The sequence below is a fragment of the Mauremys mutica genome, chromosome 5, assembly GCF_020497125.1.
Source record: "Mauremys mutica isolate MM-2020 ecotype Southern chromosome 5, ASM2049712v1, whole genome shotgun sequence".
NCBI classification, from domain to species: domain Eukaryota; kingdom Metazoa; phylum Chordata; order Testudines; family Geoemydidae; genus Mauremys; species Mauremys mutica.
Window position 1 is genome coordinate 112,761,129 of NC_059076.1, and position 27,946 is coordinate 112,789,074.

Below are 27,946 nucleotides of genomic sequence, written 5' to 3' on the forward strand. Positions count from 1 at the left end.
CTGGAGTATAGGGATGTCAGACCCACTCTACTGATGGCCAGGAAAGGGGTGGTGTAGGAGCAATAGAGTGTGTTAGAGTGGCTGTGCACACCTGAGAATTAGTGAACATGATGGGAAAACCTTCAGTGGCAAGCTCAAGGTAGCTTTGAGGCCCCTGGAAGACCTGGCCCATAACTTTGAGAGACCTTTAGGAACACTGGAGTTTCTTACAGTAGTGAGCATATATTTTCTTTAGATAGATGTTCTAGTATTCTTAATTAGTCAAATATTTAAAAAAGTAATCTTATAAAGAATACTAATAGTCCATAATTGATTAAGTATATATATGCATGGAGAGCATATAAAGACAGATTCGTCTCTGGAGGCTTCAATTTATGTAGGTATTTTTTACCACACCAATCACAGTGAATTAAGTGCTTATCAAAGTTGTAATTTGCTAGTTGTTTGTTTAAACTACAGCATATAATATTACTGAACAAACTATTAAATAACATGTTAAAGGCCATTACTATTTTTAAGAATTTTTACTTCTATTTTTAAGTTTCAAAATATGTTCTTACATATAAAAAAAACATAGAAAATACATTTATTTATCCAGTGTGATTACAGAAGTCAATTTTTAACCTAATTTTTCTATTCCACTTTCAGTCTTGGCTTTTATATTTTTGTTCGTTTGATTTTTGTTTTTTGGTTGGTCGGTTTGTTTTTGGTATTTCAATAAATCTGATAAGTTGTTCTACATTTTATAATTGCCATAATTGGAGTTCCACATAAAATAAGCTTAGCTGATTGGGTCCTAAACTCACTCAGGGTGGTAATATCATTACAGGCTCCACAATACAGTAGAGTTTCATTTTAGATGAGAGATGCAAATAATTTTGTCTTTTCATGTCATTTAATTGAATTTTAATTACAAATTCAGCTAATAACATCAGGATTCAGTTAGAATTTTAAGAGATAGTAGAATAATCTAGATGGTTCACTTTGAACACTTTCAAAATTTATAAAAATGTTTCAGGAGAGGAAGAAAATCACCAGGAATTATTAAGCATAGTTGATTGCTTTTATAGCATACAAATTAAAGCTTACCTAGGGCAATAATTTATATATACAAAACTATGCATGTACAAATGCTTAGTAAGAAAGATGAAATAATTTATGGATTTTTATAATTCAGACTTGATACTAGTTTGTTTACATTTGTTGAGTAACGAATTAATAATTTATATACATGGTATATTAAAATGTAAAATGTAAAACCAATCAAAATGAAATTTTGCCAAAATGGAGATTTAAATATTGAAAATGATTGGTGAGAGAAAAAGGGTGAATGGTTAGTGTCATGTTCAGAGTTTGGTGATATGTTTAAAAAATACAGACTTTTCTAAAACAGAATTATTTTAATATTATTTGCTGCTCTTGCTTGGTACCAGTAAAAGTTCTGAATTATAGAGGATAACTATTTTATTGTAGTTGCTATTCAACAGTGGTTTTTGTGTTTAGTTGAAGAAAGGTCTGTATTAATTTCTACAATGGAACGTTTTCAGCTTTTCATTTTAAATAATTGATTAGGTAAGTAGTAATTTTAGTTTTAATAAATTTGTGTTGAGAAATCAAGTAGTTAAGAAGATAGAATTCCATAACTGATTTTGTTTTGGTTGAGTATCTGAGAACAGCTGTTTTGAAGTCTTATTTAGATATAGACACTTAAGTTAACCTGATATTTAAAGGGATTCAATCTCATTTGGTTTGCAAGTTATTTACTTCAGGGGTTCCTTTTTGTTGTCTTGTAGGTACAAAATAAGTGTGTGTGTGTTTTGAGAGAGAGAGAGAGAGAGAGAGAGAGATGCAATGGAAGCCTGTGGTAGATTTATGCTAATGTGGTAAAAACTGAAAAGGGAATCTATATCTTAAAAGAACATTAACAGCAGTGATGGCTTCTAAAGTTATTTCTGTGGCCTACTAAGGTTGAATGTCCTTTTAAACAACTTTTTAAAGTTCATATTGAACATCTTACGGGCTGTGCTGCATAACACACACAGTAAGGGAGGTATAGTCTTGTAGTTAAAGCATAGAATCTGGAGTCACAAGAGAGGGGTTCTCTCCCTGGCTCTGCCACAAGCGTCCACTGTGACTTTGGACAAATCATTTTACCTTTTTCCATACCTCAATTTTTCCATCTGTAAAATAGGGATAATACTTACCTCACATTTGTTGTGAGGATTAATTCATTAATGTGTGCAAGGAAATTTGAAATACTGGGATGAAAGGTGCCATGAAATATGTAGGATTATAATTATTGTATTTGAGAAATGCTGGATTTCAAACAATTTTTCCTTTGTCAAGTAAAATGTTTTTTTGCTGGATATTTTCCTAAACATGCTAGAAATATTCTACTATATATAACATACACATCAGCTGCAGTGAAATAGTTCTATAAGACATTTGCAAATACGATAAATGAGCTATGTAAAGGAAATGAAAATCCATTTTTTCCATGCCTTTTCAGGATTTCAGTCTTCTGTTTAACAGTTAAAACTGTAACCTCCATCATATTTTACTGTAATTTATTTTTTGTTTTGATTTGTTTTTGTTTTCAGTTCAAGTTCAACAGCTGGTGCAAAATCAGAGGAAGCAACTAAATTGGAAAAAGGAAAATCAGCACTAAACAAGGTTTTGGAATCTTTGTGCTCTTACCACTGGCAGCAGATTTTGGCTATTTTGAAATTTTTAATCCAGGATAAAAATGTTCCTTCACTTTGCAGTTGCCTGCAACCTCATATTATCCATTCAAAAACTCAGAACTCCCTCATTGAAGATGAAAACCATGTTTTATTTTGTAGTTGTGATGGACATATGCTGACAAAAAGGTGCTGTTTACAAAATCAAAATCCAAACACTTGTTTACCAGCTCTGTGTGTTTGTATTAAAGATTTGCACTGTTTGCCATGTCAGACTGTAGCTACTGGATGTATTAAGACAGTGGTGAATAAAAGGATTGCTAACAGTTGTAATCCTCATAGGTGCTATACAAGACAACTACAAAACTGTAACAACAAGTACCCTGTGACAGCAGCAACTTATACATCTTTTTCTTCAACTGAAGACGATGATTTGTCAAACAGCATTAAAAGTTGTAGTAGATCTCACAGCCCATCACCCCCTCCATTGTCACCTGCACAAAATAATGAAATTGAAACATTGGAAGGATCACCTATAGATTTTCCAGCTTTAGACAAGAACAAATTTGAAATAACCATTAATCAACCTCCATCTCTCTTGCCAGCAGAAGGAAGCAATGGACGGTTTGACGATGAAGGTAAACTATGCAAAGGAAAAAGGTTTGGTTACTCAAATGAAACTTGGCCATCAACAGATCAAGAAAGCAGCAAATGTGTTATAAATTCTGAAAAGTTTGAAAAAGGTGAAAGTTCTGACATTTTTCAAGATTTAATGGATCGTATTAATGAAAAATTAAAATCAATAGAAACTACAGATATAACAACCAATCTTGTAAAATGGTCTGACAGTGACAGGGCACCAGAAAATGATAATGTAAAATTGGGGGACTTCATAACATCTCTCTTGCACGATGCCAAGGCAAGTGATTACACTTTTATGGAGTTACTGAGCCAACATGATAAACAAGTGGAAAATAAAATTATCCAAACCAGATTTCGCAAACGTCAGGAAACTTTATTCGCAATGTATAATTCTCCTGATTCACCACTGATTAGACGACAGTCTTTGCAAATCAAGAGGGAACTTGCAAGTCTTGATGAAACTTTTATAAGGAAAAAGTCAACTTTAGAGAGAAATGCAAAGAAGTCTACAAAAAATTACGGTAAAATGCCCACAAACAAAGGAGACAGTTATAACATGTTAGAAGACAAAGCTTTACAAAATACTGACAATAATCTAGGTATGAGATGTCAAGCTAAATCCATGTCTTTGCCAGTGTGTCAAGCAGAATCAATGGGACTACCTCTGAATAATTTTGAAACTAACTCTAGTTTTGTAGCATTTTCAGAAAATGACGTTACTATAGTAGACCAGACTAACTTTGCAAAATCACAAGATTATGCAATTGAAAAAGAGATTGATCAGAGTCCTTTGAAGGGGAAATATAATGGAATCTTGGGCAGAACTAAACGTAACATTGTGCCTCCTGGATGGTACTCTGTATATGTAACAAATGACTTTTTATGTAGAAAATCCTCCAAAGCAAAAAAATCTCCTGAAAATTTGGAAAGAGATAAAATAGTTAAAGATCTTCAAGCTGAAAGATCTATTGATGCAAATAAGATTGTAAGGAACACAAATCTACAGGTTGTTGTGGAGCGCTTGGAAGATACAATAAACTTAGCCAAAAAGACTAAAAGTCCATTGTTGGATGGTTATAAAATATCTAGTACATATGAGCGTGATACGAACCAAACTGCTTGGAGAGGCCTACATTTTAACATGGGTGAAAAAGGAGGTGCATGCAAAACAGATTGTGTGCCTACAAGAGAATACCAAGAAGTTCTAGATCAAGGACTTGGTAACAACCTTTTGAAATCTTCAGCCTCTGATTCAGGCAGATTGACTTCCAGTAATGGGGATGTACAAGCAAGATCTGAAGTTGGGGAGAGTGCATCTCTCCTAGGTTATTCTAGCCCAATAAAACTTATGTTTGTCTCAGAGGTTAATAGTAGTGAAGGAGTGAAATATACTTTAACTGCTGCCAGTGCATCGTCTACAGCAAATACTGATCTTTGTTTATTGCAGAAGTATCCAGACACAATATCAGGAAAAAAATCTAAAACAAGTGATCTTGTTCATGAAATCTGCATTGGAGACTCTGGATATAATTGTAATGAAAGTGACACTACAGAGGAATCAAATTCTGTTAATGCTGAGACAATTGCAGATACTTGTGCAGCAGATGAAACTGACTTAAATTATTTTAAGCAAAGTGAAGAATCTGTGGAAAAATCAAGTAGTGGCAATGAATCTGTTTTAAAAAGAAAACCTGGTAGGCCTAAAAAAATAGGGCCTCAGGTTGTAAAACAGGTTAAGCGACCAATTGGACGACCTCCAAAGCCTAAAATAGACACAGCTGAAAATAGTGACCATAGATGTGAACCAACCAGTATTGGGAAAACCACCAAATCTGATGTAACGGTAATGAAAGAAGTTATCAGTAACAAGAATATTACTGTGACGGTTGTTTTTGGAAGGTCAAGAAGAACTAAAAGGCATGTTTCTGAAGGTAATATAAATATAATTAATGCTATGCCTACACAACATGATTCCAATTTTACAAATGATTCTAGTGAACTGAGGCAAAATACAGAAACTGAAAGTGGTTTTGCAGAAATAGTAAAAGTCTTACAGAATTCTGCTACTGAAAATGAAGTCTCTGGGTCTGGTTATGAGTATATTAGACCTATCAAGAATAATCCACTGTTACCGCACCTTTACAGCAATATCATACAACCAAATCAGAAGCCTTTAACTATCACTAGAAAGCCTGGTAGACCAGCAAAAGTAAAAATCTCTGGCATATCAGTGACTATTAATAGAGTTTCACCTCAGGAAAGAAAAGTAAGTATTAGCGGCTGCCTGCCTCCATTGCAGCAACAGCATATGTTAGAAAAAAATATATCACAGGAGAAGAATAATCAACCATGCAGTAAGATGAATGAAATAAAGAGCATTCAGAATGACACTACCAAGGATGCATCTGTGATTACTACTACAGAATCAAGAAAACATGATATTCCTTTGAGGCATTCTGTTAGGGACAGAAGACCATCACTGCATTTCTTACATTCATTAGCATCTTCTAGCACATTTACTTGTAGAAGTGCCTTGCTACGTAAATCGTATAAGCTCCATTTGAAAAAAGCCAAGGATCAAAAGGGAAAACGTATGCAATCAAATCTGAGGCTAGCATCCAAGGATACCTCAGAAACCAAAAATTCAGGGAGTGAAGAAATGGGTTCTGAGGTAAATGAATTTAGGTCCGTTAATGAAATATCACTGGATCCCATTTTTTCATCAAATCCTTCTCTCAGGTGGTGGGCTACTTCCACTTCACGTGACTCCTTGTTGGAAGAACTAAATAATAGATTTGAACAGATAACTAATACCTGGTTGCAAGTGGGTGGAAATGAATTTGAAAAGTGTTTATATGAAAAAAGCAATCATGTTGAACAAGATTGTAGCATTAAAGTGTCAAGACCTTTAGATACCTGCCTTGTAGAACTTGAAGCATCACCTATAAAAATGCTTTTTCAGAAGAAGTGTAATATAAATGAACTTAGTACTTGGTTTATGCAAACAACAGAAACGCAGTCTCTCTCTCTAGTGAGAAAGGCAAATGCTCGCAATCCTTTGGAAGTAATTAGTACTAGAGAGATTAAGATGGGAAGTAAACAATCTGATCTTAATACTAGTCCTTTCAGAAAGCACTTTAAAAAGTTTGCACTATCCTCTCCTTCAGAACCAGCTGGGAAATTACAAATATTGCATAAAATGGTCCAGGCTCCAGTCTTAAATATGAAAAGTAATTTCACACTAGCCAGATTAAGAAGAACTGAATTTAAGAAGTTACAACATGACAGGTGGAGACAAGTGAAAAAAATGTATAACCATGGAACAGGTGACTGGAAATCTAAAAGGCGAAATTTAAGATTTTTCTGCCAAAGCCAGTTTTTTAAAAATACAAGTGGGAAAATCAGTGATGTAGTACCCATGCACCAAGGAAAAAGTACAGTAAAAACCCAGCCCACTGAAATCTTAGAATCTCACAATAGAATCTTGCCAACTGGAACTGAAGTCAAAGATGCATTTCTTCCACGGACAATAGAATTGTCTGACTTCAGCACACATCCTGGTTTAACAAATATTTTTAAATCACGTTCAGAGATAAATGGAACAAGTTATAATCAAAAAAATGTTGGAAAATCACAGAACCAACTTAAAATGAGTCAAAGTACATGGAGAGCCAAAACCTTTAAAGATTGTAGAATATTTCTGAGAAAACTGAACCATATAGAACAGCATAAATCGTTCAAATTAAATACCATCATTTACTCTCCGGAAGCTATTGAAAGTAGAAGCAATGAGACCTACACTGAAGAAAAAAGGCATTGTGCTTTAAAGTCCTATTCTGCAAGGCAAGATGCATTAAAGAGTAAAGAAAAGGATGTGGAGACATGTAAGGGAACTAATCCTTCCAAAATGACTGCAAAGCTGGATGACCAATTAGACAGCAAAAAATCAAGCACATGCATAAACAATGAGAGCCCTGCTGCTAGTTCTGAAGTTCTTAACAAAATAAACATAAGAAAAAGACCACAATGGGAGACCACTGATATGAATGTAAGAAAAAGGCATAAGAGACAATCATGCAATACTGGACAAATGGCGAATTGTTACTCAAAATACCAAGTAGGTAAGTCTTCCCCCCTCCCCCCGCCTAATTTTAAAATACTAATTTTAAATTAAAGTATAACTGAAAGAGAAGTAGAATAGCTGGAAACATTAAAATGTATACGGTGTGGGTCAAAAATATCCAGTCTTCAAAACATAATAAAATGGAATAATTTATAATACCAAAAGTGTTGAAAGTGCAGTTAAAAATTTTAAAATACTTTATCATTTTATTAAAGTTTGCCATCTGCTTTTACAATAGGTATATTACACTATCCAGGCTGAAGATACACTTAACGACAAGTCAAAATAGCAATGAGCTACTTTTAGTAGCATAGTCTGCGAAAGACGGGTGAAATTCTGACACCATTAAAGTCAAAGTCAATTGGAGTTTTGTCATTGATTTCATCCATACAACATGGTCAGGATTTCACCTATATGGCATAGTCCTTGGTATGTCAGGGAGGAGTTAACTACAAAACACATTTACACAGAGATACATAGTTACAGCACAATTAAACAAAAAAATAATTTTTTCTCATTTTACATTGATTTAAATACAAATCTATAATAGGACTCATAATTAAACAGTAAAATATGACCGGTAGTATTGTGTATTTCTCAGCAATTATTTACTAGAATGTCTGGGGTAGCTCCTGATTTGATGCCAGCTGAAATCAAAGAAAAGATTTCTGTTGATGTTGATAGATTTTGCAGTGATCCTAATTAAGTGAGACATACAATAATCACACTGAAATGCATTTGCCCTAGAATGTTATATTGCTGTTGTGAAATGCAATCTGTACATAAGAAAGAACAGTAAGATATTTATAGGGCATAATTGCGCAGGTTTGATGTCGTCATGGCCATAATATAGTTAAAAATATGGGGTTGATTGTCAAACTCTTATTCATGTCTGTGAACCCTTACTAACACGAGTAGTCCTATTGATTTCAATAGGACTATTCAGGTGAATAAGTGCTCAACAGAATAGTAAGGGTTCCACAATAGGGCTCATAATTACAATAAAATGATACATTTACTAACCTACTATTATATTAGATTATCTGTCCAGGTAGCCCAGAAAAGAGAACTAATTTAAATTATTCAAAACAATGAAGCAAAATCTAGTATTTCTCCCCTTGTCGTCTATATCTAAGAAAACTCTCCCTGGATTAAGGCAAAATCTAATTTTAGCTGTAAACTGACACATTGAATGAAGTTGTACATTGTTTAGAAAATGCACCACAGAAAGCAACTGTGCTTTCTTGCATTATAAATAAGATAAGGAAAATTATTAACTATGTAAAGTTTTTCTTATGTCATGCTCATTTCATGTACTCCTAGTTCTGCAAAGGTAAATTTTCTACCTAAATTTATACTATCTTTTTTTCTCTGTGTGTGCTTCAAGTGCATTAAGTTTGGAGTGCACTCAAAAGAAAAAAATATCTAAACCCTCTCTTGCTGTAGTACAGGAATTTTGTATTCAAATTATATTTATTTCTGAGTTTACTTTTTTCTAATTGCAACAATCTACAAACAATCTGCAACCTGCTCTCATGTTAGTTCTGCTTAAAACTAATTTCTACTGATAACTTTCCTCCTTTTTAGTTTGACATCTTTAGAAAATCTGAACACTATTTTAATATTGTTACATTATTTCATTTTAGACTTTTGTTACTTTTTTATTTATTTATTTTTCCTGTTATTCATAGTGTCTGTTCCATGGCTGTTGGCATCCATAGAAAGATGTCAAAAAAAGCTCACTTATAGCTTCAAAAGAAGCACTGATCTCAAAGAGGCAAATTGTAGTCAGCCTCAACCTGGTGTTTAAGACACTGATTTTACAACTGCATCCATGCTGGTGGATTTTTGAACTGGTGCAGAACCTGTCCTCCTCCCCCCACCCCCTCCCCCGATGAATGCAGCTGCAAGGTCAGGTTCTAATTTTGCATGCATAACTGTTTGATGGCACATTTCCTGCATCTGAAAGCTTCATATATATGAAAGCATCATTATGTATGTGTATATTCTTTGGATTGCATGTGGGTGTTACAGTGGTATCAAGACCTACATCGCTTGCTAAGGTTTTCTGTATATTAAATACTTTTATATAGATAAGTAGAAATTTTTTTCAACATTTTCACGTTTTTCCTCAATTTTTATTAAACTCTCTATCAGACTGAGGAAGAGAGGGGGAAGTACCTTGCGTATTCCTGAAGGAACTTTCTGATGTCCTCTGAGGAAAGGCAAGATGTTGATATTGAAGAATTATGGTTTCAATTTTTGTTGCAATCTGAGAGTTGTATAACCAAACACAGGTGGATGCAATTGCATTCTTACAGGTCAAGACACTTTTTCAAAAGAAAGTGTCCCAATGATCAATTCTCAATCTGGCTGCAGAAGAGGACTGATCATACTCTCATACCATATTTTGTTCAAAAAATGGCAAATAGGAGATACTTTGAACTTCATGATGCTTCTGGCACTTTGATTAGCTTGTGAAGTGGCTGCTTCAATGACACATTTGGATATGTTGAGGGCTTGGTTCCAATGTACTGTGAATCTCTGTTCTTAAACTTTTTTTTTTTAAAGGACATTTTCATTTGGCAGTGTTGAATTGGACTTGTCTACATGAGCCAAGAATATCATATAAATACATTTTTAGTAAAGGATTTATGGTTCTTGCTAGAAAGGCGCTAACATGATTTCCCCTGTCAATATATCATAGACCTCACCTAGAGGCTTGGAGCTAGCTAAAGTATCCACATACAGGCTTTGGAGATGGTTAAGCTAAAATAGAATAAACGATCATGTTATGATAAAACGTGACATGATATTGAGAAGATACCATGTGAGGACTTCACCATATGATGGTCTAAAGATTTCCAGCAAGAGGTACTGAAAGAACTCTTAAAAAAGAGATTGATTCTAATTATTTGCAACATAGGGCATTTTTCTTCATCCCATTGTGAACTTTTTCATTTCTGCCTTACATTTGGGCAACTAAAAGAGTTGACAGGGGCTTAAGTATCAGAGGGGTAGCCGTGTTAGTCTGGATCTGTAAAAGCAGCAAAGAATCCTGTGGCACCTTATAGACTAACAGACGTTTTGCAGCATGAGCTTTCGTGGGTGAATACCCACTTAGTCGGATGCAAGTAGTGGAAATTTCCAAGGGCAGGTATATATATGCAAGCAAGAAGCAAGCTAGAGATAACGAGGTTAGTTCCATCAGGGAGGATGAGGCCCTGTTCTAGCAGTTGAGGTGTGAAAACCAAGGGAGGAGAAACTGGTTCTGTAGTGGGCAAGCCATTCACAGTCTTTGTTTAATCCTGAGCTGATGGTGTCAAATTTGCAGATGAACTGAAGCTCAGCAGTTTCTCTTTGAAGTCTGGTCCTGAAGTTTTTTTGCTGCAGGATGGCCACCTTAAGATCTGCTATTGTGTGGCCAGGGAGGTTGAAGTGTTCTTCTACAGGTTTTTGTATATTGCCATTCCTAATATCTGATTTGTGTCCATTTATCCTTTTCCGTAGAGACTGTCCAGTTTGGCCGATGTACATAGCAGAGGGGCATTGCTGGCATATGATGGCATATATTACATTGGTGGACGTGCAGGTGAATGAACCGGTGATGGTGTGGCTGATCTGGTTAGGTCCTGTGATGGTGTTGCTGGTGTAGATATGTGGGCAGAGTTGGCATCGAGGTTTGTTGCATGGATTGGTTCCTGAGCTAGAGTTACTATGGTGCGGTGTGCAGTTACTGGTGAGAATATGCTTCAGGTTGGCAGGTTGTCTGTGGGCGAGAACTGGCCTGCCACCCAAGGCCTGTGAAAGTGTGGGATCATTGTCCAGGATGGGTTGTAGATCCCTGATGATGCGTTGGAACGGTTTTAGCTGAGGACTGTATGTGATGGCCAGTGGAGTCCTGTTGATTTCTTTCTTGGGTTTGTCTTGCAGTAGGAGGCTTCTGGGTACACGTCTGGCGTTTCCTTATTTCCTCGTGCGGGTACTGTAGTTTTGAGAATGCTTGGTGGTGATTTTGTAGGTGTTGGTCTCAGGGGCTTGGAGATTTTAGAACAACTCCCATCATATGTATTTGAAAAGGTTTTACAAGCAATGTGTAAAAATACCAGTAGTTTGATTTATTTATTTACTTTCAGATTTGAAAGCCATGTTTTCAAATGTCTATATCTTAATGGGGTACACTCAGCTCAGCACTTCGACAAAATGGGAATTTACAGTCCTAAATACTGATTTGGACATCCTGCTTAAGGAGCCCACATTTGAAAATTGGACTGTATTGTTCCAAGAGTCTAATTGGTTTCCATCTTTTGCTTTGTACAATCCCTTGCCATTTAAAACAATGTCTGTATTAACATATCAGGATAACAACAGCCAAGATGTTTCTTAAGCGTCCCTTCTCATTCCAGAAAGGTTCTTGGATTTTAAAAGTTATATTGAAGTCTGTCTATTTCTACTTTGGTACTATAGTCCAGTTAACGTCTGGATTCCATTGTGCTGGGCATTTTACAAGCACATTGGAAGACATAATCCCTGCTCCAAAGAGCTAATGACAAATAAATAAAATAAAATCTTAGAGCGTGCGTTCAGCTTTTTAACACATGAAGAGGTGTGGAACAAGTGAGGCATATGCTTCTAGTGTATATAAGGTCACATTAAGTGCAAAATAATCTGCTGAAATGGTAATTACATCTTTCTCTTGTAAGAATTCCCTGTGGAAGCTCATCAGAGGAATACTAATGAAGTAGTTGGCCTCAGGATATTTCCACCTGTAGATATTCAGAGCAAACATGTGTAGCTCATTTCATAAACTATAATTACCTAAGCCATTGGCACCCAACTGTTATCAGTCAAGGAGCCATTTTATCATTGAACAGAATCACAGAGAGACATAAAAGAATGTAACAAGTTAAAATAAAATTGTATATAACAGTTATTAAAATTAATAACAACTTTCACTTAAATGCATGTTTCTTAAAGTGAAAATGTCAAGGGCAAAATTTTAACAACTTATTTTGCTAGCAACACAAATATATATCTAATAAATCCGATGTGTTGTGTGTGTGCGTGTGCACGCCTGTGCGTTAAATTGCAGGTTTTTTTCTTGGACAATTATTGCATCATAGTTAGGCTGTTGCTTATCCTCTCACTGGAGAGACCCATGGGCTGAGTGTCACTGGCCAGGCAACATGTTAAATTTGGCTTATCTGTACTACAGTAGTTCTTTTAAACAAAGAGGCTTATCTCTAAATACTTCCACTTATTTTGTCTGCTAGGATCTCTTTATATCTTGGTGTCTTGTGTTTTTTCATCCTTGGTATATAATTTACACTCTCAACATTCATTGATCATTTTAAATCTTATTTTTATTTCAGTTTTTCTTTTAAGATTGTCTTAATACCTTTTCTTTAACTGGTATACTAACATTTGATTTCCAAATATGGTAATACAGACAGATTCACACTCGTCTTCTCTCCTTCAGCTACAGTTTTGGGAGAATTACTGTTAGGTTTTTCATGCTCCTTTAATGAACTGATAATGCTTTTTAGATGGTGCTCTAGAGAAGAAATTTATTTAAAATTACCTGAGCCCCAATTCACCAAAGCATTTAAGCATGTGTTTAAACTATAAATATGTGAGCAATTCAATTGAAGTCAACAGGACTATTAATGGACTTAAGTGATTTGCTGAATTGGGCTTTTGAGAATGCTCCCAAATCCATTAATTGGAGACTCGTTAAAGTATGAGTGTAGATCTGTGTAAAATACTATTTTATAAGAAATGAAATGCAGGTAAGTACTGTATTTTTTGAACCAGCCATGGTTTAAAATTATGTATACTGAAGTTTGACTGTAACAGTGAAATGCAAGGAAACTGTTGAAACAAGAATTTTTGCTGACATAAACCATAATGAAGAAAGAGAAGTATTTTTCTTGTTGTAGTGCGGCTCAATTTCTATTACTGTAAAGTACTACATTCTGTTTTCTAAACATAGATATGGAGGCAAGACATAGAGACTTCCACATTTCTAGGCCCTAATTCAGGAAAGAATCCCTATTCAGAACAGTACTTTGAAGTATGTGAACAGGAGCTTGCTGAATTGCGCCATTAGTTATATAAAATATGCAAAAAATAACTCCTCTTATGCCTGTGTAAACTTTTCACTTTGTTTCCAAAGCTTTGATATTATTCTTGTATTTTGTCTCATTCTACGTCTTTCAAACTCAGCCAGAGTTTTGTTGGCTCTTGATCCAGATAAATTACTAATTTGAAAAATGATTGATAAATAATCATCAAACAGAAATTCAGGAAGGTAAAAAGATCTAACCTGGCAGATCTAAGAGGTGTTTTTCAAGGGCAGGGCTAGTAAAAATAAATGTACAGTACAACCTCAGAGTTATGAACACCTCGAGAATGGAGGTTGGTGGTCACTCTGAACAAAACATGGTTGTTCCTTTGAAAGTTTATAACTGAACATTGACTTAATACAGCTTTGAACCTTTACTATGCAGGAAAATAATGCTGCTTTCCCTTTAAGTCTTTAGTATTTTATATTTAACACAGTACAGTACTGTGTTTGCTTTTTGGGGGATAAGGGGGTCGCTGCTTCTGCTGCTTGCTTGTGTACTTGCAGTTCCAAATGAGCTGTGTGGTTGACTGGTCAGTTTGTAACTCTGGTGTTCGTAACTCTGAGATTCTACTGTATAAATAAATTGCTTTGTTAGAAAACTTGACATGATTCTGTCAGGTAAGCTGATCAAGAAGAACTTAATGGTGACAGAGAAATTGACCAGGGCTACATGTCAAAATTGAAAGGAAAGAGCTGATAAAATTTAGTCATTATCTTCATTCACCATCAAAACTAATTCATGCCCTAGATATTGGGTTCATTTTCTAGACAGTGTAGCTAAGGAGCAAAGTGTTAAAATGACTTCCTAAAAGTTAATAGGAAGCTGCAGCAGGAATGGGACTAGAACCTTGATCTACGGTTGTCAACCCATATTTCATTTATTTAGATAACAGCCTCTCTTTTATACATGTTGGCTCAACTCTCTGTAGTTAGGTCAACAGTATAAAGAAGGTAAAGTTTGTAAAGTGAGATTTGCTTTGAGATTGTGAGGTGAACAAATAGTGGGGCTCCAAAATTTTGGACAGGGTAACTAAGAGATAGAGAGGTTCAAGACTGGGAGGCACAATCAGCCTACTGGGTTAAGTATTGTCTATAAATCCAAGAAATCTGTGTTTTAAATCTTGTGATAGAACATTATTACTTCTAAACACTTTTAAGCCAATATTTGGAGAGAAGTTAAGTTGTGGGTCACATGCAAACATGACTAACTTGGCTACATAATAAATGCACATATATTAGGTGCAAATTAAATGAGACAGACCACAGAAGACAGTATTTCCTTAGGTACCACCAAGTAATCTGTTGCATTCTTTAAAATTTTTACAAACCTTGTCTTTATTTTCCCCACACAAAAGAAGGGGAGTGGGGAGATGGGAAAATTTCAAAAATCAGTTAAGGCTGCTAAGAGACAACCTATCACAAAAATATTGGGTGAAATCCTAGCACCATTGCCTGCAATATTGCCCCTCAAGACCCTCCAACTCCAACAACTACCTTAAAGGTATCATCTTGACGATGTATTTTCAATCAGGCGACATGCCCCCATTGGGGGGAGGGGGGGTTGCATCAAATTTTCTAGGGGGCCGTGGCCACCAAAGATGGGGCACCAAAGGCCCATTGCCCCAACTTTTAAATTGGGAGGAGGGGGGTTATGAACACTCTTTTGAGAACCTGAACTCGACAAGGGCACAGTGAGGGTAGGACCAACCTCTCCCCCCATCCCCAGGCCCCTTTCCAGAACTGGGATTTGTAACAATGAAGCCCCTTCCCTGCTGGCATGATGGAGAGGTGGCCTGGAAAAATTTGAGTGAACAGACTTGAAACCTGGTGCATGGAGTCACAGTGCCACTCAAATAGAAAGATAAGAGGTGGGGGGGTTTAGTGCCATGTGATTTGCATTTTGATTTAAGCAATTTTGCCCAGTATCTCCTGAAAAAATTCAAGAAAAAAACCAACTAAGGTTGAATGTTCAAAAAAGGTTGAGAGTCTCTGATCTAGACTAAGCTTAAACAAAATTTAAGACCAGTACAAATATTTTATTTTTTAAACATTCTAATGGAAACTTTTTAACAAACATTGCTCTGCAATGTTTGCAACATTCACATGGCAACATTGCAGCTAATGCATATGAACCTATTCAAGGTGGTGTTTGTATCACAGGTAAAGATTTGATTGTTTTCTTACATTGTATTTTATTTTTATGTGATTGTTTTTTTCATTTCTCCACTTAAACTGTATAACTGGGCAGTGATTTCATGCAATTTAGATAGTGGCAAAATTTTGAAGTACTGCAGTTTCATTTGGTAAGCCTTTTCCTCTAGACTTTTTTCTTGGCTAATATGGAATATAAAGAAGCTGAGTGCCCTCAAATCCTAATCAAGGCCCTTCTGCCATGAGTAGCACTCACATATGAACTGCTGCATTCACATGACTTCAGTGGGGCTTCACCCAGGAGCCAGCAGTCTGCATGTGTGCTATGCATTGTAGGATCATGTTTGCCTTCAGTGGGAACTGAGCGCCTTCAACACACTGTAGCATCTTACAGTATTGGGCCCGTTGTGATCTGTAACGACTGCCTGTATTGAAATAATGGTGTGCTTATATATGAAATCTGGCAATGAAATCTCATATTTGTCATCAGTGGCATGTAAGGTTTATTATCTGGCTATGACAATGTTTTTAGGAGTTTTAAACAAGAACAGGTGGCAGTGGGGTAAGATTACCTCTAGAACCAAAGTTAAACATTTGAACAGACTAAAATAAATCCAAGAAGGAAGTCTCGACCTACTTAGGGAATTTCCAATGAACTATTTTAAAAAGGCAGATCCCTTCTCTTGGAACACTGCAGATGGAGCTCAGATTAAGGAAACAAATCAACAAGACAATTAACTTCGTTATAACATGATCCAGTGGCTGAAAGTTGAGGCTACACAAATTCAGACTGGAAATAAGACAGACATTTTTTACAGCAAGGGTTGTTAACCATTGGAACAATTTACAAAGGGTTGTGGTAGATTCTCCATCATTGACCATTTAAAATCAAGACTGATGTATTTTTAAAATATCAGCTCTAGGAATTATTTTGGGGAAGTTCTATAGTTTGTATTATACAGGAGGTCAGACTAGATGATCACAAGGGTCCCTTATGGCCTATTTTCTGTTGCCATGGTACATGCAAATAGTTTTTAGCAGTGCAATATTGATGTGTGATAAAAGTAAGCAGATACCATTTCAGTGACGGCCAGTGGACAACTTTTTAAAATATCCAGGCAAATCCTTACTCTGCAAGAAAAATAGACATTGTGATGTGTTACACACAAGCTTCATTGCTCAGCTAACAATTAGAATTTAAATAAAATTATTTTTCTTAATTGGCCAAAGTACAGTGCCTTGCTGCATTGTATGTGCTCCTGTTCATATTCCTCTCATCTCAGTCCACCAGTTGTTACCCTGGATTACTTCAGTTTCCATAATTCCTCCATCTGTTGTTGGTGGTTTTTTTGCTGTTTTTCTTCATTAGATCATCAGCTCTTGGCTGACTGGCTTGGTCATTTTCTTCATACTGGTCTTCACAAAGCACTGGTCACTTCCTGACTTCACTCTGAATACTTGGATTACTATCTCATCTCTTCTACTGCTGCTCGCTCCCTGCACTACAACCTGTCAGATCCAATACTCCTTTCAGGGCTTTCAGACTCTGACCTGTGCAGCTTTCAGTCCTCTTATTCCCTTTCTGATCTCCATTCTGTATGATAGTCTCCACCTCCAACTGCACCTTCTCCCCCCAACTTAATTTCTTCATTTTTCTCTCCCACTGCTTTGTTTATCTCACCAAACCCCAGCTTCTTCTGAACTTTTATATCAGCTTCTTACACTCTCAATCTTCTGCGACTGAGTGTCTATGGAGAAAATTCAGGGACAAAGTGCATTTCCTGCACTCCAAATTCATTCAACTTTGCACTCTTCCTTGTTAAACTCTGCTTCATTCCACTCCTTAAGCATGAGAACTGTTTCCTTCTTCCCACAATCAACGTATTTCCAGTCTTTCCTCAAAACACTCAGAAAGCCCTTTATAAATAGCCACTGTGCGCTTTTTAGCCACTTCCAGCTCATTGCAGGTCACTATGTACCTTACAATTTGTTTGTAAAGCACTAAATATCATAAATACTAATTATGCAAAGGCACCATGTGTCGTAGATTCCAAACTCTTTGTTTCTATGCTTCTAGGTCAGGTAGTCTGAAAACTTTAGAATTCTAGACGAGCAACTCTCCGTCTGCTCACCTTCCCAAGACTGTCAACAGGTGATACATTCTGTGCCTGCTGAGGTGTAGCAACTCCCATTTCCGCTCTCAAATTGTTTTCACAGCTGATGGAAGAAGAACTCCTCCTGACTATTATTGCATTGGTCACAAATTTAGCTAAAACTACTTAGATTGCTTTGAAGTATTTCTTGGGATTTATGTTCATGTAACCTAACGATATCTGTCTGGCCCAGTCTGTCAAGTTTAAGAGAATATGACTATGGTGTGAGGCAACTGGTGCCTCATTAAGCTTTAAAGTTACTTCCCTGTCTTGTTTTTTTTAGGTTTTGTGTGTCAAATATTTTTCCCCATTTTTCTTTCAGGTCCAGCAGTTGAAACTTATCTGACTTACCCAGCTGAATTCAGCTACATCTGTGCCTTACCACTAAACCCATCTTAGTTCTACACACTATCTTGAGATTCTGTGCCTTGCGATAGTTTGTCTGATATGAGAGGCAGAGATGCCTTAAGGTGACTCCAGAAATCTCTTCAGTGGCAAGAGACTTAAGTGTTTTGTGCACATGAAAAATCCACCCGTTTAATTTAAAAGGGTTTTAAAACTAAATTAAACCAGTTCAAAACCCTGCATAGATGCTCTTATTTCGGTTTGAGGGGTTTGTTTCAGTTTGCTTAAGCCTGTTCTAATCAACTTAAATTTAATCTATATAAAGGCAAGTTAATATTGATTTTACTGTGTCCGCACACCCTTCTGTATTAGTTTAACTAAGGGCTTGTCTACATGGCAAGTTACTATGCAGCAATCCAGGGTGCGAGTCTATAGTGAACCAGCTTGCTGTGCAATAATGTCCTATATGGACACTGCTACAGCATAGTGGAAGTCCTAGAGTGCAGCTCAGCACATCTACTGCTTCAAAGCTGGTGCTCTGAGATGGGCACCCGGGCTTGCTGCACAGTAACTCCCTATGCAGACAAGCCCTAAATCATTTTTGAATCACACTTTTAGTTACGCTGGTGCAACTTTGCATGTAAAGAGCCCTTCGTACTCCTGGGCCCATTACTGAATAGTGTAGTCAAATCTTACACATTTTTCCATTCAATTCTGTGCAGAAAACATGAGGGTGAGGGAAGTTGACAACCACTGTCACTTTGCAGCTCCATGCATAAAGTTATTTAACATTCCCTATGTGATGTGATCGCTATATTTCACATTGTAATGTGTGTAAATATGTATTCATACAATACATATGTTGTCATATGTGATTGTTCTTCTTCGAGTGATTGCTCCTATGCATTCCAGTTAGGTGTGCGCGCCGTGCGTGCACGGCTCTTCGGAACATTTTTACCCTAGCAACTCCGGCGGGCCGGCTGGGCGCCCCCTGGAGTGGCACCGCTATGGCGCTGGATATATACCCCAGCCAGCCCGTCCGCTTCTCAGTTCCTTCTTACCGCCCGTGACGGCCAGTTGGAACAGTGGAGTGCTCCTTTACCTCCACAGCCCTAGCATTTCTCTGTTTGCTACGTGTACATAGTTGGTTAAGTTAGTTAAGTTGTTAAGTTAGTTGAATAGTTTAGTTAGATATAGTGTAGTAAGGGAATTAGGGGGGTTTACCCCTCTTCTTCCACAACCGGTGCGGGCTCATGCCCAAGGCACCGGGGTTTAAGCCCTGTGCGGCTTGCCAGCGGCACATGCCGGTCGGGGACCCGCACGACTCCTGCCTGCGCTGCCTTGGGGAGACCCATCGGCCAGATAAGTGTCCGATCTGCACGGCGTTTAAGCTGCAAACTAGGAAGGAGCGGGACTCTCGCCTAAAGCAGCTCCTTATGGAGGCGACACTTCAACCTCCCGTGCCGACCCCAGCGGCACCGAAGTTGTCATCGGTGCGCAGCGCACCTGCGGCCCCGAGCCGCTCCGGTACCGAGACTGCTCGAGCTCCGCAACCGGCACCGGCGTCCCGGCACCGTTCCCTCTCTCCCGCGAGGAAACGGAAGACGGCGCAGACGGCCTCTAAGCCGCATGCTCCGGGACCACTTGCCCAGCCACCACCGGCACCTCCGGCACCGGCTGTGGCAGTGCACAAACCGTGCACGGTACCGTCGACTCCGGCACCGCAAGAGCCGTTGAGTCCGGTACCGCCCTGCTCCCCGGTGCCAACCGCGGAGACCTTCTCGATGGTGAGAGAGCTCATCGAGCTCGCCGAGCCTCCGGCCCCCGGCACCGCCGGTGCGGGCCGTTCAGTCAGTGGGCAAGCCGGCGATGATGCGGCCGCCTTCCCCTGACGGACGGGATAGACGACGGTCCCGCAGACGGTCACCGCCACGCCGATCCAGGTCCCGGCACCGTTCACCATCGCGGTACCGCTCCCTGTCTCGGCACCGGTCGCAGTCCCGGTACCGCTCAACATCACGGTACCAGTCGCACTCCCGGAGACGCTCCCGGTCCCGGTCACCCGACCGTCGGTACTGAAGGAGGTCCGGATCCCAGTACCGTTCCCGGCACCGCGACTCCCGAAGCCGCTCCCGACACCGTCGGTCGAGATCGCAGTCGAGCTCCCGGCACCGAGGCAGTCGATGGTCCCGCTCTCCATCCCGGCACCGCGACGACCGGCACCGATCCTCGGCACCATCCAGGGACATACTGCCGGCATCCACGGCGCAATCTATTAGTGCCTCTGCCCCGCCATGGCCTTCTCGTCAGCCCTCAGTTGCCTCTCAGGCGGGCAGCAGGAGAGATCTCCGGGCCGACCCCCAAGGCCAGGACCACGGACCGCAGCAGTGGGGTTTTTGGGTCCCCTGGGCCTACCACGAGCCTCAAGGGCTCCCCTTCCCCCCACGGCACGCAGGCGCCGAACATAGGGTGCCGGAAGCCATGGTGAGCAGGCCTCCCCCATCACCACCGGGTGAGGCCCCGTCGCCACTTGGTCCCGCAGAGCACCCGGGGTCCGAGGCGGCTTCACACCCCCTGGAAGAACCACCTCCAGAAGCGGTGGTCCAGGGTCTGTCCTCATCATCCTCGCCGGAAGAGGCGGTGGCAGGGGCTTCTACGGCAGACCCCCCTCCTATTGACTTGCGGGCCCACCAAGACCTTCTTCGCCGGGTGGCGAAGGCTATCGACCTCCCCGTGGCAGAGGTCCCAGAGGATGACGACCCGATGACCAACGTGATTGGAACTGAGGCCCCGCTGCGGGTGGCCCTGCCCTTCATCCGCACCATACAGCGGAATGCCACTACCATCTAGCAGTCACCGGCGTCCGTCCCTCCCACCGCACGCGGCGTGGAGCGCAAGTACTCGGTCCCGCCCACCGGATACGAGTACCTCTATACGCACCCGACTCCGGACTGTAAATGACCGGGAGAGACATGGGCAGCCCGCCCACCGTGCGCGGCGTGGAGCGCAAGTACTCGGTCCCGCCCACCGGATACGAGTACCTCTATACGCACCCGACTCCGGACCATAAATGACCAGGAGAGACATGGGCAGCCCGCTCCGGCGCCAAAATCCAAAGACGCACGGCGCATGGACCTGTTGGGCCGGAAGGTCTATTCGGCGGGTGGCCTCCAGCTCCGGATTGCCAACCAGATGGCCCTTCTCACTCGCTACACCTTTGACATCTTGGTGTCCCTGGCGAAATTTTCAGAGCTGATCCCAACAGCCTCACGTCAGGAGTTCTCGGCCCTCCTGGAAGAAGGCAGAAAAGCCTCCCGGTCCTCCATCCAGGCCGTTCTGGACTCGGCGGACTCAGGAGCCAGAACCCTGGCCTCAGGTGTGACCATGAGGCGCATCTCCTGGCTGCAGTCCTCCACCTTGCCGCCTGAGGTGCAGTACACCCTACAAGACCTCCCATTCGACACTCAGGGTCTCTTCTCGGAGAAAACGGACTCCAGGATTCAGACCCTCAAAGATGGTCGAATCGCCATTCGCACCTTGGGTATGCACACACCGGCTACCCAGCGGAGGTCATTCCGGCAGCAGCCCTACCGGCCCTTTACTCAGGCCAGGTCACGGCCGTATAATAGTCAGCGAGGTAGCCTGAACCACCGTAGACCATCGGGCAACAGGCGCAACCAGGCCCAGGCGCCTTCCAAGGCCCCTCAAGGGCCCAAACAGGCCTTTTGATGGGACGCCCGAGGACGGCCCATCAGACTCTTTCCCGGATCCTACCCCATTATTTTGCAACCGCCTTTCCCACTTCCTCCCGGCGTGGTCCCAAATAACATCGGACAACTGGGTACTTCGTACTATCCAGTATGGTTACCGCCTTCAGTTTGTTTCGCCCCCTCCTTCCCACCCACCTTCCCCGTCCCTCTTCAGGGACCCCTCTCACGAGCAATTCCTCCTACAAGAGGTCAAGACTCTGTTGAGCTTGGGTGCCATAGAGGAGGTGCCGCACGACATGCGGGGCAGGGGATTTTATTCCCGATATTTTCTCATCCCCCAAGGCGAAAGGAGGTCTCCAACCTATACTAGATCTCCGGGAGCTCAATAGGTACCTGCTCAAGCTCAAGTTTCGCATGGTCACCCTGGGGACCATCATTCCCTCCCTGGATCCGGGAGACTGGTTTGCCGCCCTCGATATGAAGGACGCGTACTTCCATATCGCGATTTACCCTCCCCATCGACGCTACCTGCGCTTCGTGGTCAACAGCGCGCACTACCAGTTTGCGGTGCTACCCTTTGGCCTGTCCACCGCGCCAAGGGTCTTTACCAAGTGCATGGCAGTGGTTGCCGCAGCCCTCCGCCGTCGTCGCATACACGTCTACCCGTATCTCGACGACTGGCTGGTTCGCGGGACATCCCGACAGCTGGTAGTGGATCAAATGACCGAAATACTATCCCTATTTCTGTTCCTGGGCCTTCTCATCAATGCCGAGAAGTCCACTTTAACTCCATCACAACGAGTGGAGTTCATCGGAGCGGTCCTCGACTCCAGTTTGGCCAGGGCCTGCCTCCCTCGACCTCGGCACCAGACAATGGTCTCCATCATCTGGGACCTACACACCTTTCCCACGACAACGGTTCGGTCCTGCCTACGCCTCCTGGGCCACATGGCATCCTGCACATTCGTGACCACGCACGCCAGGCTGCGCCTTCGCCCATTCCAATCTTGGCTAGCGTCGGTGTACCGCCCGCATCATGACCCCATAGACATGGTGGACACAGTCACGAAACCAACCTTCGATTTGCTCAGCTGGTGGCTGGACCCAGAGGTCGTGTGTGCAGGAGTCCCGTTCCGCCCTCCTCGCCCATCCGTCACCCTGACCACGGATGCCTCGGCGTTGGGATGGGGGGCTCACCTGGGCGACCTTCACACCCAGGGTCTCTGGGCGCCCCAAGAGCTCTCCCTCCACATCAACGTCCAGGAGCTGCGAGCGATCCGCTTGGCATGTCTCACCTTCCGCGCCCATCTGCAAGGCCGCTGCGTGGCGGTGTTCACGGACAACACGACAGCGATGTTCTATGTGAACAAGCAGGGCGGAGCCCGCTCCTCCCTGCTCTGCAAGGAAGCGATGCTCCTGTGGGACTTCTGCGTGACCCACTCGATTAGCCTGGAAGCGTCCTTTCTTCCAGGAGTGCAGAACACGCTGGCCGACCATCTCAGCAGGTTGTTCCTCTCCCACGAGTGGTCTCTTCGTCCAGATGTGGTGCACACAATTTTCCAGAGGTGGGGGTTTCCCCAGATAGACCTGTTTGCCTCCAAGGAGAACAGGAAGTGCCACCTGTTTTGTTCGTACCAGGGTCGCTCTCCAGGCTCCCTGTCGGACGCATTCCTCTGCTCCTGGACAGATCACCTCCTCTACGCCTTCCCTCCGTTCCCGCTCATACACCGGGTGCTACTCAAGCTTCGGAGGGACAGGGCCCACCTAATACTCGTCGCTCCGGCCTAGCCGAGGCAGCACTGGTACACCCTGCTGCTCGAGCTCTCCGTTCGGGATCCCATTCCCCTTCCGTTATAGCCGGACCTCATCACGCAGGACTTTGGCAGACTCCGCCACCCGAACCTACAGTCCCTCCATCTTACAGCTTGGTACCTGCGTGGTTGACCCACGCAGAGAGGGACTGTTCGGCGGCAGTACAGCAAGTCCTACTTGAAAGCAGGAAGCCTTCCACTCGCTCCACCTACCTCGCGAAATGGAAGCGTTTCACGCTCTGGTGCGATCAGCGCGGCCTTAATCCCTTCCTAGTCCCTATCCCTACAATCCTGGACTACCTCTGGTACCTTAAAGAACAAGGACTTGCGGTCTCCTCCTTGAAGGTGCACCTGGCAGCCGTGTCCGCCTTTCGTCCATCCATGGGAGGTCGGTCCATCTTCTCCAACCAGATGGTTTCCCGCTTCCTTAAAGGCCTGGACCGCTTGTACCCGCCGGTGCGGCGTCCTACCCCGACCTGGGATTTAAACCTCGTTCTGGCCAAGCTTATGGGACCGCCCTTCGAGCCCCTGGCCACGTGCTCTCTACTCTATCTCTCCTGGAAGACGGCCTTCCTCGTCGCAATTACATCGGCAAGACGAGTTTCCGAGCTCCGTGCCCTAACGGTTAGTCCACCATACACCGTCTTCCACGGAGACAAGGTGCAGCTTCGACCACACCCGGCCTTCCTCCCTAAGGTGGTGTCGGCCTTTCACCTCAATCAGGAGATCTTCCTTCCGGTCTTCTTCCCGAAGCCGCACGCCTCACCTCGTGAGCAACAGCTTCACACCCTGGATGTCCGCAGGGCCCTCGCTTTTTATATCGAGCGGACGAAGCCCTTCCGGCGTTCGCCACAGCTGTTTGTAGCGGTTGCTGATCGCATAAAAGGCGAGCCGGTCTCCTCGCAGTGGATTTCCTCCTGGGTGACGGCATGTATCCGGACATGCTACGAGCTTGCTCGCGTGCCACCATGCCGCCTCACCGCTCACTCGACGAGAGCGCAAGCCTCGTCGGCCGCCTTCCTGGCCCATGTTCCCATCCAGGACATCTGTAGAGCGGCCACCTGGTCTTCTGTCCACACCTTCGCTTCCCACTACGCGTTGATGCAGCAGTCCAGAGACGATGCAGCCTTCGGCTCCGCAGTCTTACACTCTGCCACGTCTCACTCCGACCCCACCGCCTAGGTAAGGCTTGGGAATCACCTAACTGGAATGCATAGGAGCAATCACTCGAAGAAGAAAAGACGGTTACTCACCGTAGTAACTGTTGTTCTTCGAGATGTGTTGCTCCTATCCATTCCAGACCCGCCCTCCTTCCCCACTGTCGGAGTAGCTGGCAAGAAGGAACTGAGGAGCGGATGGGCCGGCTGGGGTATATATCCAGCGCCATAGCGGCGCCACTCCAGGAGGCGCCCAGCCGACCCGCCGGAGTTGCTAGGGTAAAAATGTTCCGAAGAGCCGTGCACGCACGGCGCGCACACCTAACTGGAATGGATAGGAGCAACACATCTCGAAGAACAACAGTTACTACGGTGAGTAACCGTCTTTTCCTTCCATGGACTCTGTCACCTACAGACTGTTAGCCAGAGTGCTGTTTTCACATATACCCATAGGCGGCAGGTTTGTAAAATTTTTGGTGGGGCCCAAAATGGTGGGCCCCCCCCCACTCCCGCCCTGTAAGCCGATATAAAATGAAGCTACAACGCGTCAGTGCCACAAGATTACAAGGTTGGAGAAGGGGTAGGGGGTTCCAGGGGCCAGTCAAGGGACAAGGAGCAGGGGGAGTTGGATGGGGCAGAGGTTCGGAGGGGCAGTCAGGGGACAGGCAGCAGTTGGATAGGCATGGGAGTCCAGGGGGTTTATCAGGGGACAGGTAGGGGGTGGGGTCCTGGGGGGAAGTTGGGTGGGGTCTCAGGAGGGGGCAGTTGGGGACAAGGAGAAGGGAGGCTTAGATAGGGGCTGGAGTCCCAAGGGGCAGTTAGGGGCAGTTGTCTCGGGAGTGGGTAACGGGGGACAAGGACCAGTGGTGCTTAGATAGGGGGTGGGGGTCCTGGGGGGCAGTTGGGGCAGGGGTCTGGGGAGGGGGCAATCAGCTGCCAGGGGCTGGGATTCAAAGGGCTCTGAGCTGCTGGCAGCCGCGGGGAGCCCTGAGCCCTTTAAATCCCAGCCGCCGCGGCTGAGATTTAAAGGGCTCTGGGCTCCCCACGGTTGCAGGCAGCCCAGAGCCCTCTGATTCCCGGCTGCGACTGGGATTTAAAAGGCTCTGGGCTCCCCGCCGCAGCGGGCAGCCCAGAGCCCTCTGATTCCCAGCCGCGATTGGGATTTAAAGGGCTCTGGGCTCCCTGTGGTTGCAGGCAGCCCAGAGCCCTCTGATTCCCGTCCGTGGCTGGGATTTAAAGGGCTCTGGGCTCCCTGCGGTTGCAGGCAGCCCAGAGCCCTCTGATTGCCGGCCGCGGCTGGGATTTAAAGGGCTCTGGGCTCCCCGCGGTTGCAGGCAGCCCAGAGCCCTCTGATTCCCGGCCGCGGCTGGGATTTAAAGGGGCGAAACCTAGCTCCAAATATTGGTGGAGCAGAGCCCCTGATTTTGAATATTCCTGGGGCTTTAGCTCCACGAGCCCATATAAGTTGGCGCCCATGCATATACCCAGAGAATATAGTCGACTTCTTACCAGCACAGTCTGTATTTAGGCTTTCTAATTTCATAAGTGCTCAGTGCCCATTGACCTCACTTTTGAAAATCAAATCACTTATTTAGGATACTAATAAAGCTTTAGGAGACTTACCTTCAGATACATGTGTGTTAAAATCCTGGCAGTATTTGTTTTGCTGTTTATCTGTGGAAAATTCCAGGAATGTGTCGGTGATTTGCTATCACTTTTCTCTAGAAAATTCCTGACCCAGGGTAGTCTTCTCCTGTCTCTGAGGCCTGCTTCTGACTCTGCCTCTCTGTCTTTTCTCACGGCTATTTGTGTAAAAAGTGTACTTATGGACACAGAAGTTTCAGCCAATGGAATGGTTGATTTTCAACCTTAATTACTTCACCTCACTATTCAGAAGTCTCAGTAAATTCACAAGCCACATGTGGACAGTTGCATCATATCTCTGAGTTAATCTCCATCCAGCACATACTGGTTTTTTGACATTACAGAGTAAATTATGAGTTTAGATTAATCTAATTCAAGCTGTAATATACAAGGTTGCATCCAACACAGCTGGAGAACCTGGCAGAACAGTCAGGCCCTTTTGGATGGATCATCTTGTTCAACAAACAACAATGCACAGCATTGGTCTCTTGTGAAAACAAGCATCCTGACCAAGATTTCAATGTCTAAATCTCCTAATCATGTTTTGTCTTTTTTACCTTAGTTAAACCAATTTATTAGTGCAATTAAGTAGAATAAGGTGGTGGTGAAGCACTGGAATGGGTTACCTAGGGAGGTGGTGGAATCTACATCCTTAGAGATTTTTAAGGCTCAGCTTGACAAAGCCCTGGCTGGAATGATTTAGTTGGGGTTGGTCCTGCTTTGAGCAGGGGATTGGACTAGATGACTCCCTGAGGTCTCTTCCAACCCTAATATTCTCTGATTCTGTAATAGGTGTAAGGTCTTTATTCTCTTACAGGATTCATATTTCCCTGGGAAACTCTCCTATATTCCCATCTGAACTACAGATGACATTTCTTAGTAATTTACATGCTATTAGGTTTCCACCAATACATAGAAATTAGTGAGTCTCTGTCAGACTGTGGTCTTCTGTTTCATAAAACTCATTCCATTGAAATCCCAAAATAAGGGATTCATTATGTTCATTACTAAACTAATGATTTCCCTTCAGCGGCTAGGTGACTTGTAGATGTCAGTTTCCAGAATCTTTTATTTCTGATGACAGTGAGCTCAACCATTGGAATGAGAAACTTGAGACCACAATTATAATTTTTGTACCATTAAGGGGGACTACAGATTGGACAATTATCCCAATAAGATTTCCTTTCTTATTCATACCAATTTCAGCAATGGTTAAAGGGGGCTAAGATTTATAAAAAAACTAAAGCATACTGAAACTGTTGGAGTGTCCATTCAGCTTTGGTCCTTCTGACACAGCTTGAATTAACAAATTTCCACGAGAACAATGTAAAGATGGGGTCTGAGCTTTGTTCATGGTAATTCTTGATAAAGTCCAATTTCTCAGTTCTGAGGTGATTCTCTA

The 27,946-nt window shown here is 42.8% G+C and overlaps 1 protein-coding gene across 4 annotated transcripts in view; it reads left to right on the forward strand.

Moving 5' to 3' along the window:
* The window catches only part of LCORL (ligand dependent nuclear receptor corepressor like), a 174,113-nt gene that overhangs the window by 134,166 nt on the left and 12,001 nt on the right, over nt 1–27,946 (forward strand). Inside the window, exons 8-9 of one of the 4 annotated variants that reach the window (XM_045018504.1) lie at nt 2,601–2,673; nt 3,290–3,560. The exons of the other annotated variants lie outside the window; for them this stretch is intronic. Coding sequence (XP_044874439.1) covers nt 2,601–2,673; nt 3,290–3,403 — 187 coding nt within the window. The 3' untranslated portion in view covers nt 3,404–3,560. Of the gene's footprint in view, nt 1–2,600; nt 2,674–3,289; nt 3,561–27,946 lie in introns of those variants that run through there. 4 annotated transcript variants of the gene reach the window in all.